The 27,254-nt window shown below is 40.6% G+C and overlaps 1 protein-coding gene across 1 annotated transcript in view; it reads left to right on the forward strand.

The window, feature by feature from the left end:
- CRYBG1 (crystallin beta-gamma domain containing 1) overlaps positions 1-27,254 on the forward strand; it is a 65,975-nt gene that overhangs the window by 14,591 nt on the left and 24,130 nt on the right. The window contains exons 2-13 of the mRNA XM_075747813.1: positions 7,916-9,405; positions 15,045-16,509; positions 16,594-16,770; positions 19,344-19,391; positions 19,494-19,612; positions 20,970-21,132; positions 22,154-22,293; positions 25,068-25,194; positions 25,518-25,553; positions 25,950-26,092; positions 26,355-26,481; positions 26,573-26,718. Coding sequence (XP_075603928.1) covers positions 7,916-9,405; positions 15,045-16,509; positions 16,594-16,770; positions 19,344-19,391; positions 19,494-19,612; positions 20,970-21,132; positions 22,154-22,293; positions 25,068-25,194; positions 25,518-25,553; positions 25,950-26,092; positions 26,355-26,481; positions 26,573-26,718 — 4,181 coding nt within the window. The remainder of the gene's footprint in view (positions 1-7,915; positions 9,406-15,044; positions 16,510-16,593; positions 16,771-19,343; positions 19,392-19,493; positions 19,613-20,969; positions 21,133-22,153; positions 22,294-25,067; positions 25,195-25,517; positions 25,554-25,949; positions 26,093-26,354; positions 26,482-26,572; positions 26,719-27,254) is intronic.

Genomic DNA, 27,254 nt, shown 5'->3' on the forward strand with positions numbered 1-27,254 from the left:
TGGAATTGAAAAAAGAAAAAGGGTTAGATTTATTAGTTGTGGCTTCTGGCTAGGGAGACCTAAAAGACTTCCAAGCCTCTCTCATCCCCTCCAAAATGCTTTTGCCATTTATCCTCTGTTGCTCTACAGAAAAAGTACTTTCAAGTTCCTGTCTCTTAGAACAAAACACAGCTAATATAATTTTATTCTCACTCTTTACTTCAAAAGAGGTGATGTCTTGCTGAATCTTTGACTAGATTATCTAATGATACAGCTCTGACCCAGCAGCAAGCCTCAAAATCCTGAGAGCAAAGATGTGAGGCTAACTCTCATCAAACCTTCTCACTTTCTCTTACATTGAAACACAAAGAGTTACAAGTACAATAATTTATGTTAATGCCATTTTTTGCATATAATTTTATTTCTAGAAGTCTTCCAAGTTCAGGATAGTTTAAATATTCTCTTAGTGTTTCAGTGTTGAATAATGCCTGCTCCTACTTCTGCTGCTGCTTCTTTTCTGCTTTTTCAAGTCCCTTTTAAGTATCATTTTACCATGAGTCGCTAGAAAAATAGATTTAATATACCAACTCAGGAAGGCAAAGAACCAAGGATGCCTGTGTAAATCAATCTCTTACTGAATAAAGGCACGAGTGATTTTTTTTTTTCTTTAGCCATCTTAAATGTTGATCAGAAAACAGTAATCAAGTTTGTGAGAACCGACGTGTGTGGTATATTTTTTCCTCCTGTTGCATATCTACATTCTAGTATTGCATGTTAATTAATGCACGTAAGGCATTTGCTCAACACTAACTTCATAGTTCTTTGCAACAGGTTCTCTGCTTCTGTAGAGGTGCTTACTGAAGGACTTGCTGCCACCCTTCTGCAGCTCTTTCTCCTATCCTCTAATTGAATCCCTTTCATAGTTATAATTTGTCTGCCAAATGACTTATCAGTTGGAAAGGCTCAAGTCAGATACTACTTCCTTTTTTGCTTGTTTTTAACTGAGTGCTGCCAGAAGAAAGAAGGGGTTAAAGCGTGGGAGGATTGCTAAGAAAAAGGGTTTGGTTAATGACACGCAGGACTGCATCTCACACACCATAGTTTGTTTTTTCTTCTGTAAACAGCAAAAAGAATTATCATCATCATGGTAAGGCAAACAGCACTCTCTTTTTTTCCCCTCTTTAAACTCCGACAGAAATCTTTAGGTTAATACAAGATTAATTTTTTAAAATCATAAAATCAACTGATCTCCATTAGTTCTATAGAGCGTCTCTTTAACTGACAGATGCTACTGTTGACAGAAGGGGAGGGGGTAAAGATTTTAGTATATGGAAATAACTAGCTCTGGGGAAGAGGAGATGGGAGCAGGCATGCCTTTTCTGACATGCCTGTTCTTTTTTATCAGCCTCCTTTCCTAAATACTCATGTAAGGATCTGTTCAATCTTTATTTATGCTTCTTTGTCTTTACTGAGCTTTTTTGAAAGATTTCTATTTATTTGATTTTGCATGATTTGCTTCTTTCAGTTTTGGTGGGTTTTTTTGATACATCCAATATCTAAATCTCCATGTTTGGCACCTAAGAAATAATACGGGATTTATACTTACATCTATGCTTCTTGAACTGATTTTTTCCTTTCAAAAAATCAGTTAAACATGCAGGCTCAGTATTCTCATTAGTCTATATGCTGCTGCAAAATGGTCAGTTTTCAGTGAATGTTTGAACTAAAAATTTAGTTTTACAGTGAAAAAATAAATTGGAAGCAGGTGGGTCCTGTTCTCTTGAAGACACGAACTGCTTTGCTACAATATCCTGACTTAGTGGAAAATAGAAAATATAGTTTGTGGAAAAATGTGACTACTAAGACAACTGATGTTTGTTTCACTTCACTCTGCTCAACAGTCTCACATTTATAGCTCCTTGGTTATCCAGGTAAGTTCCCCAATCTAGATAACTACATTCCCTGTATACAGAGCTCAGGGAAAGATGAAATTGTTTAAAATCCAGCTATTGCTGTTTATATCCTCTGTAAAGTGTAGCAGGCAAAGAGCTGGAAGAGGCAGGGAATAAATTCCATGCTAGAGTGGACTTGTTAAATTTAAAGTGTATTTCTTTCTCCACCTCTGAAGAGGACACTGTCAACCTGGAATCTGATAAATTTAAAAGAAATGCTAAAAAAGTTCAATGAGTATGTGCCAAACTCTTGAGTATTTGGAAGAAGGCAGTGTGGGGATTAAAATAAAATAAGTCGTACTTTTCATAATAGTAACCCCTCTTTTGTGGCTTTGTGAAGGGTCAGCAAAAACAAGGAAAAATTATTATAGTGAATTGAAGTCATTCAAATCTAGTTGACTGATGGCAAGGTAACTGGTTAAGTTTAGAAATTGTTTAGGTTAACTGGCAATATAATTGGGGTTTTTCCCTCAGTGAATCACAAAAAAAAATATAAATTGTTTCAGGTCAAATGTTAAGTATAATTTTTCCATGTTTTTTAAATAAGAACACAAGCAAAAGCAGCAAGCCTTTATTTCCATTCACAACTCCCTCTCTCTCTGCCAGTAGTTAGGGCATTCACCTGTAGGAGAGCAGTATGAAATCTTCTCTCTGTAGGACGTGAAACAGGGACTCAAGTGGGTCTTGTGCTGCTCAGACTTCTCTCTCTTAGCTTTTTTTTGTACATCCTTCCTTCTAGTTTTCCTACTAATATTTTTTACAGCACATTGTGCCAGCAGTACTCCAGCCAGATTTTCAGCCTAACAAAGCCTGGCACTGCTAGCGTTGAATATTTGAGTCTCAGTCTCTGCAGAATACTAGATCCTGAAAACTAGTAGTTTATTTATTTCAGTGGTCTTGGCTAATGCACTTTTTGGGATATCACGTGACTGCTAGAACTCTGAGGCATTCTGTTTCTCATGGCTGTGAGAATTACAGTGCTGTGAATTAAAGATACCCAAAGTTCCTGGCATTCCTGTATGAACTCAGAAGGGTCGTACATTATTAGAATTGTTCAAGATAGGAGAGTCTCAAAGGTTTTCATGTTACTTGAAATCCAGATATTTGTGACCTTCTAGTGAATGATAAAGCTCAGACTTACTCTTCACTAAATACTGTTTGTTGCTTTTTTCCCCTCTGAAGGTGAACATACACTAGCAAATAAATGTTTAAATTACAGAACTGTCCACACTAGATATTACCACATATTAGTTACCACAAAATTGCTAATGACTTGTAAAAGCACTACGTTTTTCTATAATGTGCTCTAAGAAGTGTTTTCAGTCATGTTCAACTGACTCAGATGAACTAATCTAAGAAAATAACATCCAATTGATCCCTTGAGACACAGCCTGAAGTTCTGATTCAACAAATCACAGCAGCTTATGCTTTCTCTCCACTGGAGACCAGCAAAGCACGTTTAATTACGTTGTTAAATTAGGGGTTTGGCTGTGGCAACTTACATTAGCTAATGAGAAAAAACCCCAGCCAAAAACAGAGGAAATATTTTAATGCTAACATAAACAGGTATGAATATAAACACAAACAAGATCTACATTTCTTGGTTCAGAAGGCGGCGTTTCGCTTTCAGATTAGAACACCGCTTTAAAGAGTCACGCAGTGTACTTGAAACAGCTTCCTCCGTGCTGTCCGAGGAACGGATAGACAAGTTCTCTGTTTTTTTCAGTAGCCAACGCCTTTGATCAGGGATTTCTGAAACGCCTAATGTCTCAAGGGTAAGAATGCTTGAGCAGAAACATGTTGAAGAGGCCTGATCCGCAGTGCAAGGATACTTCTTGCCGTCTGAAAATCAAACATTTCACTGCTGTGCTCTGGAAATCAAGTATTCCCGTGCCCTGCTCTGTCAGGCTCGGCCCCACTTTGGAGCCTCTTGAGCAGCTCGGTCTCTGTGCCCTATTGCACTGGCAATACTGGCTCACCTACATTTATCTGAGTTAAAATACAAGCTCTTCAGGGCAAGTACCTGGCCTTTTATGTGTTTTGAAAGAGCTGTATATAATTAAGGTACTTTGTATGAAGAAATTACTTCAAAACAGTTTACATAGGGTAGCTATTTCAAGATCAAGAAAAAAATCTTTAGCCTCGTTCCCTGAGGAAACAAGGCTTATGTGACTGGACTGGCTGGCTGTCCCTCCTCCCTTCCATCCAATACCTTTTGAACTTGTTGGACAGTTTAAACTGCATTTGAAAGGGGGAGACGTCTCAAAGATAATTAAGTTCCCATGGACTTTATGAAAATCATCTCCTGGGAAGAGAAAAATCCAGATCCACAGTTCAAATAACTAATTTTTCCAAGCATAATCTTGAAAACCCAAAGCTTGACTGCAAGTGTAATAATGATTGTCAGGTTGATAATGTAATCCCAACTAATTTAGAGGACTGACAGCTATTTTACATCCAAATACTAATATGCAGATTGACACCATAATGAAGTGAAATTTCCCCTATTTTGGTGTTTCACTAGTTTTTAATATGAACAATATTCACGCTTGTAGTTATCATGAATTTTCAGATAGTGTCACTCATTCCTTATTGGCTTGCTTTATGTGTTGCTGAAAATTTCATATTTTTACTTTTTTTTTTTAGCTAGCAATGTTCATTACTGTCTCCTTATCCTATAATTAGTTAGTGCTGGCAATACAGATGTAGAATCAAGAAATTAGGTAGTAATTGGGCTGCATTACTCATGATTGTTGCATCTGATAGGGAAATTTATAGTTGTTTTTCTTATCACTAAAGCACTTTAACTGTCTGAGCTGTATGAACTCAACGCAGCCCTCTATGTTGCTCTTTAATTAGTGTTTTGGTTCTACGGGTTGAAAGAAGTCAGAAAAGGGAGGGAAAAAGAGACATCAAATTTTCTCATTTGCAGATTATTTCACTATCTCTCAAAAAACCACAATCCCCAAACACTGAAGTTTAGGGTCATGATCGTAGACTTGCCTATCTGAAAGCTGCTGCGGGAGGATCGTTATGTGTGAACACGGGACTTCCTTGGTGGTACAGTTGCTTATATAAGCAACAGACTTAAGAAAGCTAGGGAAAGACAAGGGCTCCCGTGGATATCTGGTTGCAGTATGGTAAGTTAACTCTACATATTCCCCAGTTTAGGTTTTCCATATTTTTCCCTATGTTTGGGCAAGCTTTGCTGCTGCACGCCATTTTGCTGGCATTAAGTAGGCTCTGCGAGGCTCTTCCGGAGCAAAGATGACATCTCACAACTCACGTTTGAAGGACTTACAGACAGAGGCCAAATGTTAGTCTGTTGATTAAGCAAAAATAACTAACTTAATACTTGTTCACCCGGAGGAGGAAGCAACTGTGTAAAAAAGGGCCTTATTTTCTTCAATAGCCAGAAGGCCAGACATGCTGTGTGCCAGGCCACCCGGCCAGCTGCAGGTGGGTTGACCTGGTGTCTCTCCCGCCTCTGCGCAGAGCCTTCAGAAGCACCGAAGTGAGACTTGCGTGGTCCTTCCTGTTGAAGCTGTTCCACTTCATCTAAGTAATTAAGCGTTAATTAGAAGAGGACTAGTTTGGCATTCATTAAACATTAAATACTAATTGAGCGCCCGGGGAGAGCGCCGGCACCATTAGGCCGCGGCGTCATTCTCACGCCGCCTCGGCCGGGTATGGGGGCAGGCGGGGAGGGGGGAGCCGCCTCGGCGTGCGGAGCCCGCCGCCCCGGTCCCCTGCAGCCGGGGCCGCGGCCCGCACGCCAGGGGCAGGCTGTCGGCGGCGGGCGCAGACGGCAGTCAGCCGCGCCCGCCGGCCCTACCGCCCCGCGGTTGCGAGATGGAAAATGCGGGTTCATCTCCCCGCAGGGCTTTGAACAGAGATCTCCCACAATGGCCCCAGCCGCCGGGCGGTGCCGGCCCCAGCATGCCTACCCGGGCAGGTCCTGCCGCGGGGCTGGGAAGAGCGACGCCTACTCCCGAGCCCTGGCTGGGGCCGTGGGGAGGCCGGACCGCCCCCTCCTCACGCCCCTGCCCCGCAGCCGTCGCGGGTGGCGAGGAGAGCGGGCCCGCTGGCAGCCGGTGCGCCCGCAGCCCTTGTAGCGGCCGGAGATAAACCCGTGCTCCTGGGCCGCGCCGCCCCTTCACCTCGGCCAGGCGGAGGGCGAGCGCTGGCCCTCTCCTGATCCGGGCGCTGCTTCACGCCGGGCAGCCCTCCCTGCAGCCACCCGCCGCGGCGGCGAAGGCGGCGTGACAGCCTGCGTTCAACCCTTGGCGCTTTTCCCTCAACATCAAAAGTCCGTCGGTTTCGCCCGGAGCGGCGTTTTGCCCTCAATAACAAATAAGCCGCCGCAGCGCGGGCTGCTGGGGCACGCACGGGATGCGGCGCCCACTCGCGTTCCGTAGCCCCCTCGAAGGCCTCGCCCGTGGCCGAGGGCGCCCGCTTTCCCGTGCTCTCCGCTGCCCCTCAGCCTTCACCCTCGCTGGGAGCCAGTACGCCGCGGCGGCCGAGGGAGGCGGCCCGGCCAGGTAGAGCCGCTGCCCGCGGCCGGGGCGGTGGCTCGGGGCGGGCGGAGGTGCGCTGCGGGGGCGGGCCGAGGCGGAGCGCCCAGACAGCTGGCGCCGGGGCAGCCGCGCGGGTAGCGGCGCGGTGCGTGTGGGGCAGCTCCGCGCAGGGACCGCCGGGCCGGGCCGGGTGGTGAGTGTCGGGCCGCTGGTGGGGCCCCTCGCTCGGCGGGGCGGCTAGGCGAGGCACCTGCACCTGCAGAGCCGGGCGAGGATGCGGCGCGGGTAAAGTCCGCCGTGGCTCCTTCTTCCCGCTCGTCCTGTTCTGGGACGGTGAAGGACGGCGGCAGTTTCAGAGGGAGTCTCCTGGTAACGCGCGGGGTTGGGCTGCGCAGGGCGGCGGGCGCTGAGGTGGTACCGGCCCGGTACACCGTAGCCTTCCCCGCGGGGAAGGAAGCGGCAGCGGGGGAGAGACCCCACCGGTGGCGTCCCCGCGGCGGGGTGAGCGGGGCTCCGCGGAGGGCGCGGGTGCTTCAGGGCTGCCCGACCGGCGCTCGGCGGTGGAAGAGTCTCCTGGCCGCTGGCGGGCAGTGGCGGCGAGGGGAGCAAAAAAACAAGTTTAAAACGCGCCGAAGCAGCTTCGGTGCTGCCGAGGGGGGACCCGCGCTCCTCGGGAGGTCGGATCCGCCGAAGTAGGAAATACTCGCGGTGTTTTGAAATAGACATCTCAAAACAAGTATTCATCGTACCGGCATGTAAAAAGTGCTAATGTATTAAAATGCAAATATGTATGTATACTCGGCAATGCTGTTGCGTGTTTCCTGTTTACCATGTTAATTAGAAGTTGTAAGGGAAAACTTCACCAAGAGTAATCCAGGGCAGTATTTGACCCAGTAATGCTCATTGAATGATGCAGTGGCTTTTACAGTTCTGGGTTTTCTAGCCCAAAACACAAGCCAAGTATTTATTTGACTTCATTAGCGAGCAATGTATGAATTGTAATACAACTTACGCCTTTGAAACTATTCTCTACCAGCACAAGTGTCAAAACTAAGTTGGCCAGTATGGAGAGGAAGGTTAAACTCCCTGCTCTTGTTTTTGTAAGGAAATTTTTGACCGAGCAGTTCGTCCACTGTCTTACAGACACCAGGATGCTTTCCTGTATTATTTTGGGTGATGTTAACTAATTGGGCAAAAGTTTGAGATTTGGGACATAAAATGCTGGGATTGTTAGGCAAGATGAGCGTAGTTGTAAACAAACAGGCAAAAACATGCAGAAGGATCTTGGGATTTTGGGTTTTGAGGGTTTTGTTTTTCTTGGGTTTTTTGGAGAGCTAGTATTGTTCCGTAAGCTGCTTTGTTCCCATTCACTGTGTCCTTTTAATTTATATGTGGTGCTAATACAAACAAATGTATTGTAGAAACAATTTTGACATTAACCAAATGTTTGTTTTTTTGTTTTTACAGTCCACCTCACAATTTCCAGATTCTTGCAGAGAAGAGAATAAAAAGAAACCAGTTTTGGAAAGACTTGGAAATTTGTTTGGTACAGGGAAAAGGAAAAATGTCAAAAATCCACTAGAACACACTTCGCATCGGAAAGGGGAGAGGTCAGTTTCCCCTCACAGAGCACAGCCAATATACTGTAGGCACATAAAGGAAGGACAAGAAGCTCCTCAATTGCAGAAGCAAGTGAGAAACGTGAGTGCCGTTCCTGAGACGCAGGAGTACAGTTTCACTGGGGAAGTAGGACCACTGTATCGTGATACCGTTTCAGAATGGAGTAGCAGAGGAGTCTCTTCTGACAGTGAGTGGTCAGCAGATTGGAGCAGCAGCAGCGAAACCATTAAAAACTCTTTCTTTGAGAATAGCCTCCATGTGGAAACCCCGGAACTGGAGAAAGAATCCATCACAGATATAAATAATTCCACTACTCCAGATTTCATAAAAAGCTTGAGAAATTTGTCTAGCGACGACTTAGAAAAGAGTATCCTAAGCCACAAGCAGCTCGTGAACACGTGGGTGTCTGAGGAGCCTGGGCATGCAAAACCAAAGGATTTGCCATACGAGTTGGAATCTGCGGCGAGTGAACACACACATTCTGCTAGAGTATTAACAGTTGATATCTATCTAAGAAAAACTGACGAACTCCTTAATGAGCCTGTGACTGTTACATCAGAAGAAAATTGTAGTGACTCGGACACAATGGATAAAAAATCTGCTAATAAAAGATCTGGAAAAAGGAGAAAATCTCAGTCATCTAGTGACATTCCAAATGGAGAGAGAAACCAGGCTGAGACTACTGCAAGAGAGGAATCTGTTTTTGAGGATGATGTCTCTTCTGAAGTGTTTTCAGACAAGATGATAAACTCGGAAAGAAAAGCGAAGTCTCCTCAGCAGACTCCTGAAAGAAATTCCTCTTCCCTAGGTAATAATCAGGACCTAAAAGTTGGATCTGCTCACAAAGGGGCATCTAAAACTGAAGCTGACAAAGGCAAGCAGCAGATCTCAAACACAACCCCTACAAGGAGAAGATCATATAGAAAGAATCAGTCGGACGCTGTCCCCCTTTCCCCTACTGGTTTGAAGGGTCAGGTAAAAGATTACTCCTCAAAAAGGCAACCTTTAGTATCACCAGAGAGTAATCCAATAACAAAAAGAACTTCAGTGGAAAAGGGAACTATACCTGTGGCTTTTGGGGAAGACAGCTTGGAATCTCCCAAAATGTCTTTGGCCGATAAGACAGAAGACACTCCCTTGGTGTTTGCTGAAGGCAGAAATGAGACCAAGGCAGTAAAGCATGGTAATGGTTCGGATGGAAGAGCTTTCTTGCGTACTGATGGGATTAAAAATGGAGACCTGTGTGTGTCAGCTGAGAGACAAACAAATTCTGATTTAGACAGCTCGAAGCTGAAGAGTTTGGATGCTTCCAGAACAGTCACGACAAAGATTAGCCTGTAAGTAACATCATAAACTAGTTTACCTTACCCCTGTAGCTGTAATTTTGCCTGGGTCTGTGTTTATGATTCTATAGGAACACTAGCTATGTATCAGTTATCTATCAGATTATTTTCAGTTAAGAACTGCTTTTTTTTTAAATTTATGATAATTAAAGATACCAATTAACAAGCACTGTAGTTTACATGTGTTAGAAAAAGAATTCTTTTTTTCTTTTTTTTTATGAATAGGTAATTTCTTTGTATGTCAACTTCATTGTATAGAATAATTTAACATACATAAAAGCTGCTCTGTTGTCATTGTCAGTGCCCCCATTGTTGCTCAGATTAGCTCGGCTGTTATTGACCTTAATGTAGTTTTGCCATCTGTAACCAACTGAGGATGTGGTTGAAGATTTTGTATGTGAAAATCTTTGAATAAGGAATGTGTTCGAGTTGTTCTTTGAAACAGCGTAAGTCCTGCTGTTATTTATGAAGAAACGTAGGATGTGATGTAGAACTTGGTCTTTCAAATGATGTGATAAATCACACTCCAGAAATTTGAATATGTATACTTGTTTTCATAAGTATGTGCAGGATGAATCACATAATTTTTTATGCATGTGAATAACATCGGGCATTTGCAGATTTATGTGTATATTAGTATGCGGGATTTGGTTTTACAATCAAAGAAATTGTTGTCTGTCACACAGAGGTGATCACTGCTTTCCTTAGGATTATAAAGAAGTGGATGTATTTATAACTTTCACAGTAATCACTAGTATGAGTCCAGCGATTGATTTCCTGGATTCTATTACATTGTCTTCTACAGTGAATCACTTTATTACATTCGTCATTTCTCTTGTTTGATTGTCATGGCTGTGTACTATGCACTATTGCTTTCCTCATTCTGGTACATTCATTTGTAGGTGTCAGAGTACATTGAATCCCATAGGTCCACCCGAGGTACACTGAGTGTTTAGAATGGTCCTTCAGTTGCGTTAGAGGGACGTGAAGGTTCAACATTATGGCTTAAGAAACACATATGTTTCCAATTGTGCTTCCCACATCTGAGAAGCATAGGAGCATTAGGACAATTTCCTTTGCACGATCTGTAATACTGTACATCTGATTTGTTCATTTGTAATTGAATTAAAAACACCTAGTACTGAAAGTTAAATTGTGGTATTTTTGTATATGGTGATGCTTTGCTGTCTGACAGTATAGATCACAAATCTTAAACTCTGAAGTTTTGGTTCTTCACAGCTTCAGAGGAAAGGTAACATACATTTTTATCTTTGTGTCACTGTTGTTAGTGATGATGGAGTTATAAATGCTTGTATAGCTGGATTTCGTTTTTCTGGGTATCATCTCCTTCGCTTGCTGTACAGTAAATTATCTTCTGCTGTACTTATAAAGTAATAGATAGCCTTTCTGACAGATTTAATTTTAATGAATAAACAGCCTGTTCTATTTCACCTGATTTTGTGGAGTGTGTGACACTCTGTGTCTTGACCTTATCTGCTGCTATAGAACTTTAGCCCTGGGTGGGGACTGCCATGTTGCATGCAAGGTTCCTGATGCATCTAATAGCTGTCATTGCACAGTACCGCACCGTTTCTTTAGCCAGACAAATCGATCGTCAGATTACCTGGTATAATTTGTAGTCATTCATCAGAACACATGAACTATAGACCTGGATGTGGATTAAGCTGCTGTAAAATGGGAGAGGAAAAGATGATGCCATTACTAGAGGAAGGTGTGTTTGTTTTCTTGTTATTGCTTTGAACTACAGAACAGATAACTTTTCCAAGGTTAAAAAATCATAGTTAGATACTTCACATGAATCCCTTTCAAGTTGAAAAATACTCATTTACAGACTCGTTTGCCTCCTATAAGATGGGGTTTGTATAACCAAAATAGTTTTCACTTAAAATTGCATAATGTCTCTTACTAATGACATTGTGCCAATTCTAGGAATCAAGTTTCTTTAGAAACAGTTTTAAAAGAAGTCAGTTTTGCTGGTTCCCTGTAAGTAATGATAGCATTTTCTATCTTTTCTCCTTTTATGTCTGTGTAGTGGGCAACTAGGAAGACACAGGATACTTTGCTTATAGCTTTTGAAAGGGAAACCTATCAGGTTTGAGACTAAACTGAGATTGACGGGACATCTTAATCAGCGAATAAAACCTCAGGCAGTAGTCACTTTGATGTGCTTAGCGGAAAACTTGGCTTCAGTTGTCATATTTGATGTTCAGAAATGGTTTTGTAGTTGCCTTTGCATTTATGCCCAATTGCTGAATTATTCTGCTCTGTTAACATGCCATTTTTCTTTGCTCACCTAAATCTTTTGGCATCACTGGTTTTTGGCATCAGTTACATGCTTGACACGGTCGTTGGAATAGCACGCTTCAGCTATGTGACTCACCTTCCATTTATGACTATATTGGGAGAGGTTTAACTGCTTGCTTCCACAGGGTAGCTGCAAGGGGTAGCCAAAGAGAAGGACATTGGTATTTCTCTTGTGACTGCTTGTTCCTGGCATTGCAGATCAGCAGTGGGCAATAGGAATCAGCCATACTGGGTTGTTTGTAAGAAAGCGTTTGCCCTGTTAAGTGAATCCATCTTTCAGTTCTTTTCCGCCATACTAGAGGGAAGGCTTAAAGGATACTCAAACAACATCTCCTTTTAAACAAGCTTAGGAACTCGGTTCTTGCAATAAGGCACATCCTTTGGCTGTATTTAAAGTCAGTATTTCGTAGTGTGGAAAAAGGCGTAATGAAAAGATTAGTTAGAGGAGGGCAGCTGCAGTGGATGGAGCTCCAGGGCTGAGCTTTCCATTGTGCTTCAATCTCGGCTGTTCTGCTGTTGTTGTGCAGAAATACTGCAGAATGTAAAATACAAAGTGCTGAAGTGATTGCTTCTGCTTAAATTTGCAAAGCTTGAAACTATACCTTTGAGGTGTTAGCTGTTCATTTAAAACAAGTTTTAGGTGTGGCTGATAACTATCAGTGTTAACCATTAAACTAGCTTGTGTTGAGGCATACAGGGAGAGACGGATTTTATTAGGAAGATTTGTGTTGTTACGTAGAAATGCACGTAGTAGTGCAAGTGACAGGCTGACAAAAGGATGGTATGGAAATGAGTCTTAAGATAACTAGGCCGTTAGCATTACCTCTTGAAAATACAGGTAGAAGGAGAGGATAAGCACCTTTTTCTGGTCAGAAAAGGACATGAAGGGTCTTGGCAAACAGCAAATTCAGCATGTGTCAGTAGTACGTCCTTGTAGCAGACAAAGACTAAGCCTGTACTGGGCTACATTGGAAGGAACACAGCCAGCAGGTCAAAGAAGATACTTGGTGCTTGTGGGCTGCATGTGGGGCATTATATTGAGTTGTACCCCTCCTTCCTTTTCCAACTCTCTTCTCCTGGTACAAGAGAAATGTTAACAAATTGGAATGAGTCCAGTGGTGAGCCATTAAGAAGGTGGTGGCACTGGAACATACCATGTGTGAGGAGAAGCTGAAGCAGCTTGATTTGTTCAACTGAGAGAAGGATGTGGGTAGACCTCAATCATCTCTTGCTATCTGTAGAGGTATTATAGAGAAGGCAGGGCCAAATTCGTCCCAGAGGTGTGCAGTTGAAGGGGCAATGGCCACAGTTACAAGTTGCAACAGTGACGTTTCAATGGGATATACAGCAAAAATAATTCACAGTGACAGTGGCTGACCTGCTGCAATGCTTTCCTAGTAAGGTTGTGAAATCTCAACCCTTGGAGATATTCAGAACTTGGTCAAAGCCTTCAGCAACTTGATTGAACTTTGAAGCTGTCCTTGTTTTGAGCAGGAAGTTGGACTAACTGACCTTTAGAGGTCCTTTGCAACTTATGTTCACTTTAAAAAAAAAAGTAAAAATCATAGAATAATTTAACTTTGAAAAGTTTAAGAAAAACAGTGGTACTGCAAATGAAAAGTAGTGTCTAAATATATTTAATTCTGTGCTGTGTGATAGTTCCCTCCCTGCCTTCCCCCTTTCAAGAATAATTTGTTTCTAGACTTAAATTTTCCAAGTGTGTTTTATTATCACTTATCTGAAGTATGGCCAGTTGTTTTTAAGTTTACTATTCCCTTTTTTATTGATCACATGTTCTTCATAAGAGCCTTCCAGTTGTGAACCAACATAAGCAGGCTGATAGTTACGGTGAGCGCTGTCGGGAAGTCTTCTCCAAAAAGACGTGGTGATTTTTAACAGTTGCTTTCTGTACAGATTCTTAGGCAGCTGATTTTGGGTCCCTCCTGCTATTGCAGTAAGTTTGATCCTCATGCTTTTCCCAAGAAAAGAAGTTTGTACAATGGAGAGTCTTTCTTTATAGTGTTTACTTTCTTACTTGGGGTGGATCTCTTGAAGAAGAGGAGAAAGGAGCGATCTTGGTTTTTAGGTTGTTCATGTTAACTCACTTGTACTTCATGCTTCTTTCTTGGGCTAAAGAGCTGTCTGAGACCTCAGTGAACACAGTTTGTGTAGGTAAAAAAGATGAAAGCACTTAAATACCAGAATCATCCATTGATTGATAGAGCATTTGAAACCCCCAGAAATTGTTGCTGCAAACTAGTTTCTTTTATCTCCTGCTATTGTGTAGTGCAGTTTCTGCCTGTTCTCCCACTGCTGAGTGTCTCCAGATTCCTCTTTGGGGAACAGGTCTGTCTTTGAGGTGATGATGGGCTCCTTGGCATTCCATATATCTGCCTGAGAAATTTTGAAGACACGTGCCCTGCATCTTCACAGCTGTTCATACTGTTCCTGCAGTAGCAAGTGACATGGAGAAATTATTTTTCCTGGATGTAGGTATTCAGAGGAAGGAGGCTTAAAACCCTCAGCTGCAAGTCATTAGCCTTCTGCCATAGTACATGAGTGCTACGTATTGTACACGCTTCTCTAGCCACTCTGATGGAGAAGTTTCTGTAAGTGTTTCCTAATCCAATTCTTGTAAAATCAGCAGGGCTAGTTTACACAGTTTAAATTGTTAGCTGACTTTACTTGAAGGAAATGGGAGAGTCCTCCCATGTGGTGTATGCTTAGCCAAGTGGTGATGCAGTGATTGGGGACAGTTACCTTTTCCACCAGCACTAATGAGGCCAAAAGAGGTCTTTCACTTGATTTAAGGTTGCTTCTGCAGTGTAAGGGCTGCAAAGAATCTGGGCAGATGTCTCAAAACTTGTTGGAGAGGTATATTCAAATGTTAACCAACTCATTATCACCTTAATGAATTGGCATTTGTTTCCTAAACTCTGTAGGGAATTGCATGTGTATAATTTATTCTGCCTATTCACTATTAAATTTTAATGTCTGTCAGTCATAAGTAAAGTTCTCTGCCTCAACTGCAGATGCTGTAGGCTGCTGTGTTGTTTTGTTTTACTGAGCATTAAAGAACTATGTACATGTTTGACATGTATTCTCCTTATTTAGTGTCTGGGGTTTTTTTGTTGTTGTTTGTGTAGTTACTCCTTTTTTAGTTAATTCCTTTTGAGATTCCAAAATTTAAACTGAATATGGCTATGGAAAATTTCATTATAATGCTACATTTTATTGTTTTGAAAATTGTTACAAGTCTTTTCAAGATTAATCAAAGATATAACTCTGTATCACTTTGCCTCCTGTAGTCCAGCCAAACCGAAGAATGTAGAGCTGAATTTTAAAGCGTCTACGAATCAAGACAGTTTAGACAGTGAGCAAGATACTCTTGAAAAACCAGTTAATAAAACTAACAGCAATATTGCCAACAAAATTTCCTTGTTTGAAAATAAATGTGCTAACCAGAGCCAGAGGCCTACTGACATCTCTGCTTCAAAAAATAGTACTGTACCAAGCACGTTTGTTGGCAGAGCGAAGCTGAAATTTGGAAAACAACCTAAGGATAGTGAGCAGCCTGATAAAACGTTAAATAAGCAAAGCAGTCGCCAGAAGTTATTTGAGAATGGCACACCAGAGAAAGAAAGCACTGCAGAATTAAAAGGCAAAAATGAAGAAGGCTCTGCCTCTTATGAGGATATTGGGAAGACAACAGAACTTAAAGTAAAAGCTGCAATATCCCTTTTTAACCAAAGCAGCAAAATTGATGCTAGTAGTGCCTCTCTGAAGCAACCCGATCCAGAACTAACGACAGCTAAAAAAGAAAGTTCACCTTTTAAACTGTCTTTGCACTCATCCAGTAAAAGTGAAAATGCTCAAGATACTTCTTACCAAAGCAATAACATAAGCTCAGAATTCCACAGAAGTGAGGAAAAGATGCTGCCAAACACAGAGGTTTTATTACCTTGCAGTGATGATAAATATCCTCTGCCATCTCATCAGATTTCTAGACCAGAATTTAAGATGATGGAAAATGGAGATAAAAAGGCAAAGCCGGGAGATTTGAGCTTTGTGACACTGCAGTATGGTGGTAGCAGTCAAGATAGTATATTGATATCAGAGCACAACGCCAATGCACAAAAAAGCCCAGGCAAAACCTGTAATGGATCTGCTGAAGACGATAGTGTTTTTGATTCCCCATCTGACATGAAGAAGTTTGCTGAAACAATAAAAAACTTGGACAGCTCAGTTTGTTTACCCCAGAAAAAGAAGAGGTCAAAGCTTCCCAAGTCCCCAGCACCCCACTTTGCAATGCCTCCCATTCATGAAGACAACTTAGAGAAAGTGTTTGATCCTAGTGTATTTACTTTTGGTTTGGGACTGAGGAGGGAAAAAACACAGGATCTGTTACCAGCCCAACAAATGAAAATGCAAAGCCTGGAAACGATAGCCAGAGTCAGGCCCAAACGTGCATCAACAGAGCAAAGTATCATATTCAAAGCCCTGCAATCATGTAATAGAGAGGAACCTGCCTTTACTCAGGAAATAAATGGAAAAGAGAATGTTGATGGTACAGATGGTGAAATTAAGAGATCTCGGCTTGAAAAAAGCTCCCTCTTCTCCAGCTTGCTGTCTTCTACATCTAAAGACAAGTTTTTTAATCCTTCTGTCACCTCAGTAAGTAACACCGCAACAGCTTTTACAACTGACTCCTCAGGGATGCCTCCTTTACAACAGGATGCTTCTGGGCCATTCAGCATGCCTCAAAAATCTGAGGTAATAACGATCATTCATGAAATGCAACCATGTAAAATTTTGTCTACCTGCTGAATGACTATTAATTTTTATTTTGCAATTCAGTATCTTTCAGATATGAAGTTTCCAAGTTTTGTGGAGAAGTACATGCCAGCAGATACTGCAAAAAAAGAACTAAGTTTACAAATGCCCAACTATGGGAACCCTGAGAAAAGTTTTTCCAGCTGGTTAGGGACAAGCAGATATGAATCAAATGTCCCCACTGGTTTATTAGATGTGGATGTAAGTATTGTGTGGTGTTTAAAATCTGCCTGGAAAGTTATCCAGCTTTTATGTTTTCTATAGATGATGTGCATACATTGTTTTGCTTTGTTTCCCCTCTTAGGGACATACATAGATTACAAATATCTAGAGGTGAATGTAGGTATGGTACCAGTTTCTTCTGATGTTGGCTACACGTGAAAATGAGATGGCATCTAGTAACATGATTATGTTTCTTCACAGTGCCCTTATTTTGAGACTCTTCACAAACATGAATTGAAAGTGTATGTTTGAATATGTCTTCATACTTGATTTTGTATTATTTTTAAACAAATCTCAGGCGAACTTTTTTTTTATTGTAAATTAGTAGAATGGTTTTTATGAACATCAGAAAACTTGTTCGTGCCGCCTGTGTTGACAGTAATCTCTCTCGTCTTCCAGCAAGGCATTCAGCCATTGCAATGTTAAATGAGTAACAGGCAAACTTTTTTTCTAGCCCTCTGTTTTTGTTCCCAGTATTCCCATGCATTCGATAGAAAATATATATTCTTTAAGAATACTTTAGGAACTGGATAGTAGCCATTATTGAAAGTGCTGCTGCAGTGGAAGGCTGTCCCTTTGTCTGATTATGAGCATCTGTTCATCATGAGTGAAGGCAGACCTACGTTTTCCCTTGGAGGCAACTTTACCCTAATGTGGGAGAACTTTGTAATTTCTATTTTCAAAGGATGAACCAATGTCCTATAGTATCTGCTGTTTATGATGATGTGGGCCCTTACTGTTACCTGAGAGGAGAACTATAATCAAGAGATCTAAGAACCGTGGGAAGAAATATGTCCTCTAAAGTTTAATAGCCATATTAACGTGACCTGTAGAATTGAAGCAACATATAAGAAGTTTGAGAAATACTTTTCCAAAGCTAATGGTTATCTGCTCTTACAGTTCTACTAAAAGGAGTGGAGGAGTAGTAGAAATAACTCCTTTCTTCTTCACCTTGCAGAAGGAAATAATCTATGGTACTTTGCAATTTTGAGAACGTAGATGTTTTTCTCTCATGAGAAGTTTTTTAATTAGTGTGGGGATGAAAATTAGGGGGGTTATTTGCAGTGGTGTAGACTTATGCTGCCAGTTAAAAAGGCTTTTTACTCGGAATGGTCCTGCTTGGATTTCAGAACCGGAGTTTAAAGCTAAATGACTAGTACTGATTTTTTTTGCTACTTAAACTGTTGTTCCTGAGTAGGTTTCAATTTATCAGTAGAGTGTGGAGGCCTGATACGGCCTGTACACAGACAAGACTGCTCTTGAGAGAAGCTTGTTAGACTCTGAGGGGTTCCAGGACTTCTGCAGCACTGTTGCTGACTGAATTGTCTTGCTCAAGTTAGACAGGAACCGAAAATGTTTGTATGATGTGTACCTACTGTGCATCTTCCGCTGACTAAGAAAATGATGATGCAATGGCTAATGGGTAGTGTGAAGGAAAAGAGTAAGGGCAGCCCAAAACAATGACTTTGGCATTCCTTAAAACACAGAGCAAGTTCTAACTGGAATTGGAGCACAGGCTAAAAAACCAGTCGTGCTTCAACATGTCTTGATGATGCCTACAAAAATCAGATGGCGGTTAGGAACTCTGTCCCGAGACCACTGCCTGCCTGCGTACCGACTAATATGTTCTCATTAGTTCCTCGCACGTGTTGCTGGTTGTCTTAGACAGCAACCTAGTCAGGGGCAGGATCTCTTTGGGGTTTTTCTGTTTGTATGAATAGTTCCCAGAAGAGTGGGACCCTGTCCCAGAATGAGCACTACTGTCCTTGCTAGGAAACCAAACACATAATTGCAACGCTTTCTTTATTTGTTTTAAGATGATGTGATACAACCACAACTTTCCCATGTATTCTATATCATATAATTTACCACTGACTTCAACATTGGTTTAGATTTTGTATACCTCAATGTGTTTTATTGGTTCTTGGCTTTTTTAGTCTGTCACTTACTGCACAGTCTCATGCTTTTTGAAGAAACCTATCTTGTTACAAGATGTTCAGCACAAAATTGATTATGCTAGTTCGTTCATACATGTTAATGCCATCATACCTCCTCAGTCTTTTCATATATTCCTTCAAAATTATTTCATGCTTTACGGCTACCAGACATCTAAACTTGCATTGTATTTATGATACATAATCATATATTTATGATTGTAGGGCATGTACTTTGTTAATGCCGGTGTTTTAAGTAGTCTCTTGGTATGAAACTCCTGGAATATATAGGAAGCTGATCAGAAGGATTTTAAAGCATTTCAAGTCTTCAGTCAGCTTCAGTGAGATGATAATTCAGAGTTTAAAAAAAAAAGGTGTGTAAATTTGTACATTTGTGGCAAGATATTGCTCTTCAGGAGAAAGAAGGAATTGAAGTAGTAAGTAGGTGTACTTGAAGTGTTACCAGCTTTTTACTGTTCAGACTAATTCTTATATTGTTTCATTAGCTCTTTTTTTTATAGCTGAGCATCTTTATTGAATATGTATTTTGTTTGGGTTTTTTGGGTTGTTTTGGGGTTGGGTTTTTTTGGTGACTTTTCTCTCCCCACTGTCTATTAGGCACTTTCAGGAAATGGACAAAGTAAAATCAATCCCAGACCTGGCAAGGTAAGATGAATTTAATATCTGTACTGTTCTTCTCTCTATGTAAAACATAGCAAGATAGAATTATATGTTGTTGGTGTTTGTATTTTTTTTTTTTAAATGCAGCTGGTGATATACTGTGAATCAGACTATCATAAAAATGGTATTGAAGTTTTCCATGATGTTCTGGATTGCAGTTCTTGGGTTCTGTCACCAACAATTTTAGTTAAAGTCGTCAGAGGATGGTAAGAGATTAATTTTTACTCTGTCATTGGTCTATCCAAAAATCTTTTGAAACAGAACCAGCATGTAATTCACAGTAAGTCTGCCTTGCAAATGGCAATGTAACGTAGACACTTAGGAGCAAGAAATGTGGCGTTTTACCTCTGCAATAGGAAGTTCTGGGCCAGAAAACTTATTTTGCTGAGAAATTGAGTGAGTGGCTGCATCTGGAGGGGTACAACATTTCACCAGGCATAGGGGTGAGATTAAATGACAGATTCTGTCCAGCTGTGCTGCTCCTCTCCCCTTTATGGGTTCTTTCATAGTATTTGAATGGGGCTAAAAGTCTAGCAAAGGGGTTTAAAGCCAGGTCTGACATGGGTTTGGATGCAGAAGATTAATTCCATCTCCAAAGGTGTAAGGTGGTGCTGTAGAGGTAATTAACTGTTTCTCTGATGAGTCCAGAGGGAATTTTTCTCTAAAAGCTAGATTGTCTAACAGTAATTCAAAACAAGTTCATCTCCTGCATTCTTTGTAGCATTAACAGAACAGTCATTATTAGTGTGGATAGCATGGCAAGTTAAGTTGTGGCCGGGCTATATTCCAGTCAAATAGCAGGTTCTCAAGAATAATGATCTGATAGTAAGCTGCAGAAACAAGGGCTAGCTGCAGTAGGGAAGCACACTGATTGCTGTTTAGCTTCAGAAAACTGGAATGAGTATCTCTTGATCTGTGTGAACCAGGTCATCTTTTCCAGCATGGACTAGGGGACTGGTTTGTTGGTTTTGGTTTTTTTTCCTTTTTCCCCTTCAACTGAGATCTCCAGGGGAGGGTTTTCTGTTTGCAGATGGATATAGTTTTTATCTAGTTACATATTCAAACCTGCCGTTAAAAATAAAGTTTTGTGTGTGCTCTGAGTAGTCTTATCGTCCTTCGGCACATCTATACCAGCCCCTGTGGAACTCCAGGCTGCTGTTCACACGATCCAAGCAGCTTGTCTGTTTATACATGATGCAGCAGTCTGCAGTGTCAACGTTTTCTGACCTACAAATTGGTTCTGATTAATATCTCATGCAAAAGTCTGGTATTCATAGACAGTAGTTTTGCTGCCCCAAATCATCAATTTAAAAAGGTGGAGGAGTTTTTGATTGAATTATAAAGTCAGCAGTAGGCATCTTTGGTTTTAGCATTGCTTTTAAAAGTATTACAGAGAGTAGAAATGGCTTGCGTCAGTGATGTTGGGCAAATAAGCTATACTGAGGTGGCAGGAAGGGTCTGGAAATACTACTGCTTGTGAAAGGATTTGTTAAATGTGAGCATGATTATTTGAAATTACACTTGATAAAGCACCATTAAAAATGAGAATTTTTTTATTTTAAGCTGGATACTCTATGAGAAACCAAATTTTGAAGGCCCCTCTATTCCCCTGGAAGAAGGAGAGCTGGAACTCACGGATATTTGGGGTGCAGGTACTTCTGAAGAGCAAAATGAATGCAAATCTCAAAAGCCTGCAGTGATTGGTTCAATAAGACATGTTGTTAAGGCAAGTAATATAAGTAAAGAAAACTTTGTATAGGTCTTAATGTTTGGTGATGTTTTGTACAGGTAAAAAGAGTGAGCAGTGTATTAGGACACAAGTGTAACATGAGTTGTAAGTGCATGAAACAATCTTCCATGCTGAATTTCTTATTTGATCACAAAATAAATGGGGGTGGGGGGGTGTTGTGCAATGGGCATTATGATAACATCCACGGGAAGAAGAGGGCAGGAAGAAAACTTAATGTTTTTCATTAGAATAGCCTCCAAAATGCTATGTACAGCATAGGCTTTTTAGCCTGGTCAGTTTCTCAGGAAAAACATCCCAGAAAACCATCAGTAATTCCACAGACTCCTATTTTCAAAAACATGGGGGGAGTGGGTTTTTTTGGTTGTTTGGTTTGGTTTGGTTTGGGGTGTTTTTTGGTTTTTTTTAATACAAACCAAGCTTACACTCGACATGAATTTCAGTGTCAAACACCAAACCTTGTTTGATACTCAGAAAAATAGCCCCGTATGCGCACTTACCGGGGAGTTTCACACATGGTGGAACAGGCTTCCTACGTGCACTTTTAATCTACTATTAAATAGTTACCTTTGCAGGTTGCCAAACCAAGCATGAGCTATAAAGTTATTTGACTAGAAAAGGAAAAGAGGAGGAATATATATTATTTGTAACTGCAATTCTTGTTCAAATTGCAGTTTTCTTCAAGAATGGCTTGCTTAGTGTTATGTTAGGATTTAATTTGCTAGAGGAGATGTTAACTGATGAAAGAAGATGCATTCCTAGATGGCAGAAAGTAAACATCGTAAATGTTGATTAGAGATTGACTGACTGTCTTGGTCCAAACAGAGACAGGCAAACTGGCCTAGTTATGCTTTTATTATAGGCATCTAATAGCAGTACTAATTGACAAGAGGAGAAACAATTTAAAATAAACAGGTGTTTCAAAACTCATTTAGTTATCCACATTAATTAGAGAACTTGCAGCACAGATTAAGTGGTTATGGCAATCTTCATCTTTCAGGATTACAGGGTTTGCAGAATTGATTTGTATACAGAACCTGAAGGGTTAGGAATCGTGACTTCCTTTTTTGACGACACCGAAGAAACGGGGGTGTTCGGCACCACTCAGAAGACTTGCTCTATCAAAGTACACTGGGGCACGTAAGTGTGTAGTTCTGTATGAACACGTACTGCTATGAAAAGAATTTGGTTTAAACCATTTGTTACACCTATCAGGCATGCAAGCAGGCTGTATTTATTTTAGTCCTATATTTTGGTAGTATTTGTTGACAGTAGCATTAACGCATCATTGTAATGCTTCACTCTTAGACAGGCTGACCTCTTAGAATGTTTTGTGTTAGAGCCAGTTTTTCTTCTGCTTGCATGTGGTAAAGACAAAGTAACCCTTGTGTATTTGTAGCAAAGGAATGAGTTTCTCTCTCCTGCTCTTTCTCATTCAGGCAAACTTACCATAAGGGAGAGTGAGGGGGTGAACTGACCACATTTCCTACTTGCTTTTCATTGTACTAAATGGGCCTTGTGTTACAAAATAATAGTGTCACATGTGGACTCTGGAAGACAGTGTTGTATTTCACAGTGCATTTTAATCAGTGTTTTTATGGTGATGTTTAGGACATGTATGTTATGTCACCTGAAAATACCTAGCCATATGAGTTAGGAGCGTAATGTGTGTCATGAACTAAGCAAGCTTGTATGAGAAAGGAGACGTCTGAGCAACAATCGAGACATGGTACCAGTGGTAATTTTGATAACTTAATAAGCTAACTTGCAAATTGGTACTTAAAATATTCCTCAAAGTGGTACTGGGAAACGTATGCAGAAGAGGGAGACTGCTTTCAGAAAAAGTGAGAGTGGAACCACTTTCAATGATGATGGGTCCTACAGAACTTTTTACGGGGTGTACAGAGCGTGGTTGCTACCTGTTGGCTGTGCCATCTTTGGGCACTGATGGCATTTGCCTTGCTGCAAATAGTCTTTTTAATGATTGAAAATTGCCCAACTAAAGACAAGTATTACATACCACTGCAAAGATGTATTCAAATACTCCACATGATGGATAGGGCATTTTAGTTGCTAGGTAAAGGGTAATTTATCTGATTAAATCTTTACCCCTTGATTTGGGGAAAAAATGAAGCACTTGGGTATATAGGAAAACTTTAAGGTATCCAACTAGTTAGTTCTCTGCCAAGAACTTGCTGCTGTTGAACTGCAAGCTTAATCCAAATTACATGTCTACCAACAGTAATGAAATCAGATATGTTATTTGGAGGTTGGTTATTAATTGACTTAATCTACCTCTCCACTTTACTTCTGTCCCTCACTTAAAAGCATTCTGTGAATAGTGAAATAACAAATCTTTTGGAAAGGAAGCAAGGCCTGTGCACATCCCTCAGACTTCAAACTGGTCCTTACTTTGCATCAGTGTGAGAGCAATTTTTTGCACTAAATTAGCATAAACTCGTAGAGTCTTAATTTTAATTTTGCATTTGAATCCCTTGAGGGAAGGCAGACTAATATTTGCACGAGGAAGCAAAATAGAGAGTTGGAAAATAATCTTTCTCAGATACCAGTTCATAAGTCCAGTATAGAAAGAAGTTGCTTCTACTAATTGCTTGCATGAGAAATTCACTGAATTGCTGCTGCTTTTTTGCATGTTGCAGGGTTTTTTTCTTTCCCTTAGTTTGCAGGCATGACATAGTTCACTGTATTGGCAGTTGAGGGAGGGAGGCTCTGATTCTGAGTCACCTTGCCTTATGGGTGCGGTTGTATCTTCTTAAGGTTTCCCAGTGTTCATGCTTAATTGTTGTTTACTAAAAGCTGCCAACAGAAATGAGTCAGTGCATCTTTATCTTCTGATTGTACCGTCTCCTTGCTCTCTGATGTGTTTCAATTCTTGCAGTGAAGTTGAGGGCTTACTGAGTGGTTCTACTATAGAACACAGAATATATCAAACATTCAGCTATAGACAAAAATAAAACTAAAGCTCCTTGTTTATTTCTTGGAAGCGTGTATCTGTGCTGAAACTGTGCCAGCTTGTGCCAGTTTACATCAGCTTGGAATCTGCCATTTAAGCATGGTAGGGTGATAGATTGTTTTGACATCATTCTGATATAACCAGATTTATACAGTATGATCCTCACATGATGAAAGGGTTGGCTGCATAAAGTGTTCCTATTTAGTATGTGTTTTTAATCTGCTCCATGCTGCACTTCTGAGAGATCAGTAAATTTACCCGGAAGAAGTACATTGCCATCCTCTATGCGGAGATCAGCAGTATGCTGCTTTGTTTCCAGTAAGTGATTACTGGTTAAGATTTTCTTGAAAAAGCTTTGAAAAACTACTGTTGCTGTCCCAGTCAGGAATTCTGAGAATTATGTCTTTCAAAGCAGACTTATTAGCAAGTACAAACCATGAGGAAGTAGATTTCTAAGGAGTCAACAGGTTTTTCTGCGTGTTAATAAATAATACAAGTTTCTAATTCCCTATTGAACAGATTTCAACAAATCCAAATCTAGGTTAGTAGAGATCTTTCAACTTCTTGAAAATTGGTTCTGCATATTTTAAAACTATTAAAAAAATAATACACAGTAACCTTAAGTCTTGAAACTTCAGTCTAAAATATGTGTTGCCCTCAGATAAGAGAGAGTCAAATTCTTTACTGTCTGTTCATTGCACTGATTTTGGTTTTGCCTGTTCAAACAAAACGCATGCATTGTTGGTGGATTCTGCACAGATGCAGAAGTTTGCCAGTATGCCAGCTTGTAGTTGGCAATTTTGATGGTAAAGTGAAAGAAACAGAATTTTATTAAGAGTACGATGGCATCCTTTCTAAAGTAAGCACATTGTCTTGTTCTTTACTGTTAAGAAATGTTCTGGGGTTTTTATCTTTTGCATTCTTCTCTCCCTTACTTTAGATGGCTAATTTATGAAGAACCTGGTTTCCAGGGAGTCCCTTTAATGTTGGAGCCTGGTGAATATCCTAATTTAGCATTCTGGGAGAAGAAGGAAGCCTACATCAGGTCCATGAGGCCCTTGAAAATGGTAAAATACTGTTGTTACTTGCAAGTTACGTGACCTGCGTTAATGTGTTAGAAATAATGTGTTAAGGTAGCTAGATTTTTCAAATCACTCAAAAATGTAAGTCTAAAACCTAAAATTTTTAGTCTATAAAATCCTTGAACTTTTAACATTTGATTGCAGCCATTTCTGCCTTTAATGTTCTTATGTTCACTTGTGTTTTTCAATGAAGGTTTCAACTTAATTCTGTCTTTTTGTGAAGAAGTTGATGACTCTTACAGTTGTCTTTAAGTTGTGTAAATAAGTATAGACAACTTATTTTTCTCTCCTTTTTTTTTTTTTAACAGGGTGGTCGCAAAGTTGAATTCAGTGGAGAGCCAAAGGTAAAAAAATCAATATTTATTTGATTGTCCAAAGGTATTTTATAACACATGAACTATACATGGGTAGATAAATATATATTGATCATATACTGACTACTTATGGCTTAGCAGCTGGTCCTGCTCTATGTGACCACACCATGGAACTGCAATTTCTGTCACATATATGCATCCATCGCATACATATTAACAGCCATCTGGATAATGCAGATGCATAATGAACATTCAGGCCCTCATATTGCATCTCTAAGGGAAAGACCTCTTGAAGAGAATAGAGATCCCACTAGTTATTTTCATAATCTTGCCTTCTCCCTCTATGCGCCCATGCAAAAGAAGCTGTCAGATGTCAGAATTTATCATGCTTCCTGCAACTTTTCTTTTACTTCATTTCTGCTATAGGTAATCATTTATGAGAAGCCTTTCTTTGAAGGGAGACATGTGGAAATAGAATCAGAAATCTTTATGCTCGATGACAAGGAATCAGAAGAAAAGACAAGACTTCCACTTACGTCAGTGGGATCCATGAAAGTACTGGGAGGAGTGTAAGTGTGGCAAAACACCAGCAATATTTCCACTTCAAGAGAAGTAGTAACTGCATAGATTGGAAATTGTAGTGGACAAATTCCGTACCTGTTTGCTTTCTCTATATTCCTAGTTTTTGGGTTTAGTTATATGCCTGGGTTAAATTTGGAAATATTCACAGCAAAAGAACAAATTTCACACATCTGTATCTGCTCCATAACAACACAGAGTGGCAGTTGTCCATTTTCACACACAGAGTCTGTTGTTCTTGTTGTTGTTTAGTTGGGTTGGTTATGAGAAGCCCGGATTTGAAGGCCATCAGTACCTGTTGGAAGAAGGAGCGTATCGGGATTGGACAGACTGGGGTGGCTATGATGAAGAGTTGCAGTCACTGCGACCAATTGTTGGCGTAAGTTCCAAGAACATGTAGTAGGCATCTCCTGAGGGCACTGAGACGTCATGTTGCGTTTTCCTTACGATGCTTCTCTTTGTTTTAACAGGACTTCACAACCTCCCATATGATAATGTACAGTGAAAAAGAGTTTGGATCAAAGGGTTCCAATATTAATGTGTTAGGAATTATTTCCAATTTGAAGGACACTGGATATGGGCTGAGGACACAGTCTATAAATGTGCTGAGTGGCGTGTAAGTGATATTTTTAACTGCTGTTTAATTTTAAATGTGCTATTCTTTTTCGAATTTGGTAGTATTTGCAGATATTTTTCAGCACTTTGACTTCTAATGTCTGTGTGGAGTCTTCAGATAAAATTTTATGCCCTTGACTGCAGAATGTGAGACGTAAAGCTCATTGTTTTTGTGAATATGGGCAGTAAATCTGTTTTCTTCTCATGATAAGATCAGATGTTCTCAGGAAGTGTTAGCTTACAGGTATACAAGTGTGAAAGTATATGAGATGACATTTCATCAGAGAGGTAGAAATAGCTTGTTCTCATGGCTGTATTTTTTTAAAGTGTTTCAACAGCAAAATCGTTTCCAGTTTTGAAACTAATTTTCAGGCTTGCTGTGTTTGACCAGAGGCAAATTCCTTGCTCTGTCTCTCAGTTGTGTGTAAAATGGAGATAACTCTTACCCTGCTCACTAATACGTTCTGATATTAAGGAGACTTTAACTGTTCTGAAAAGTAACATTGCTTTTGCAGTGAATCCTATGGGTTAATAGTG

This window comes from Balearica regulorum, chromosome 3 (assembly GCF_011004875.1).
Source record: "Balearica regulorum gibbericeps isolate bBalReg1 chromosome 3, bBalReg1.pri, whole genome shotgun sequence".
Lineage (NCBI taxonomy): Eukaryota > Metazoa > Chordata > Aves > Gruiformes > Gruidae > Balearica > Balearica regulorum.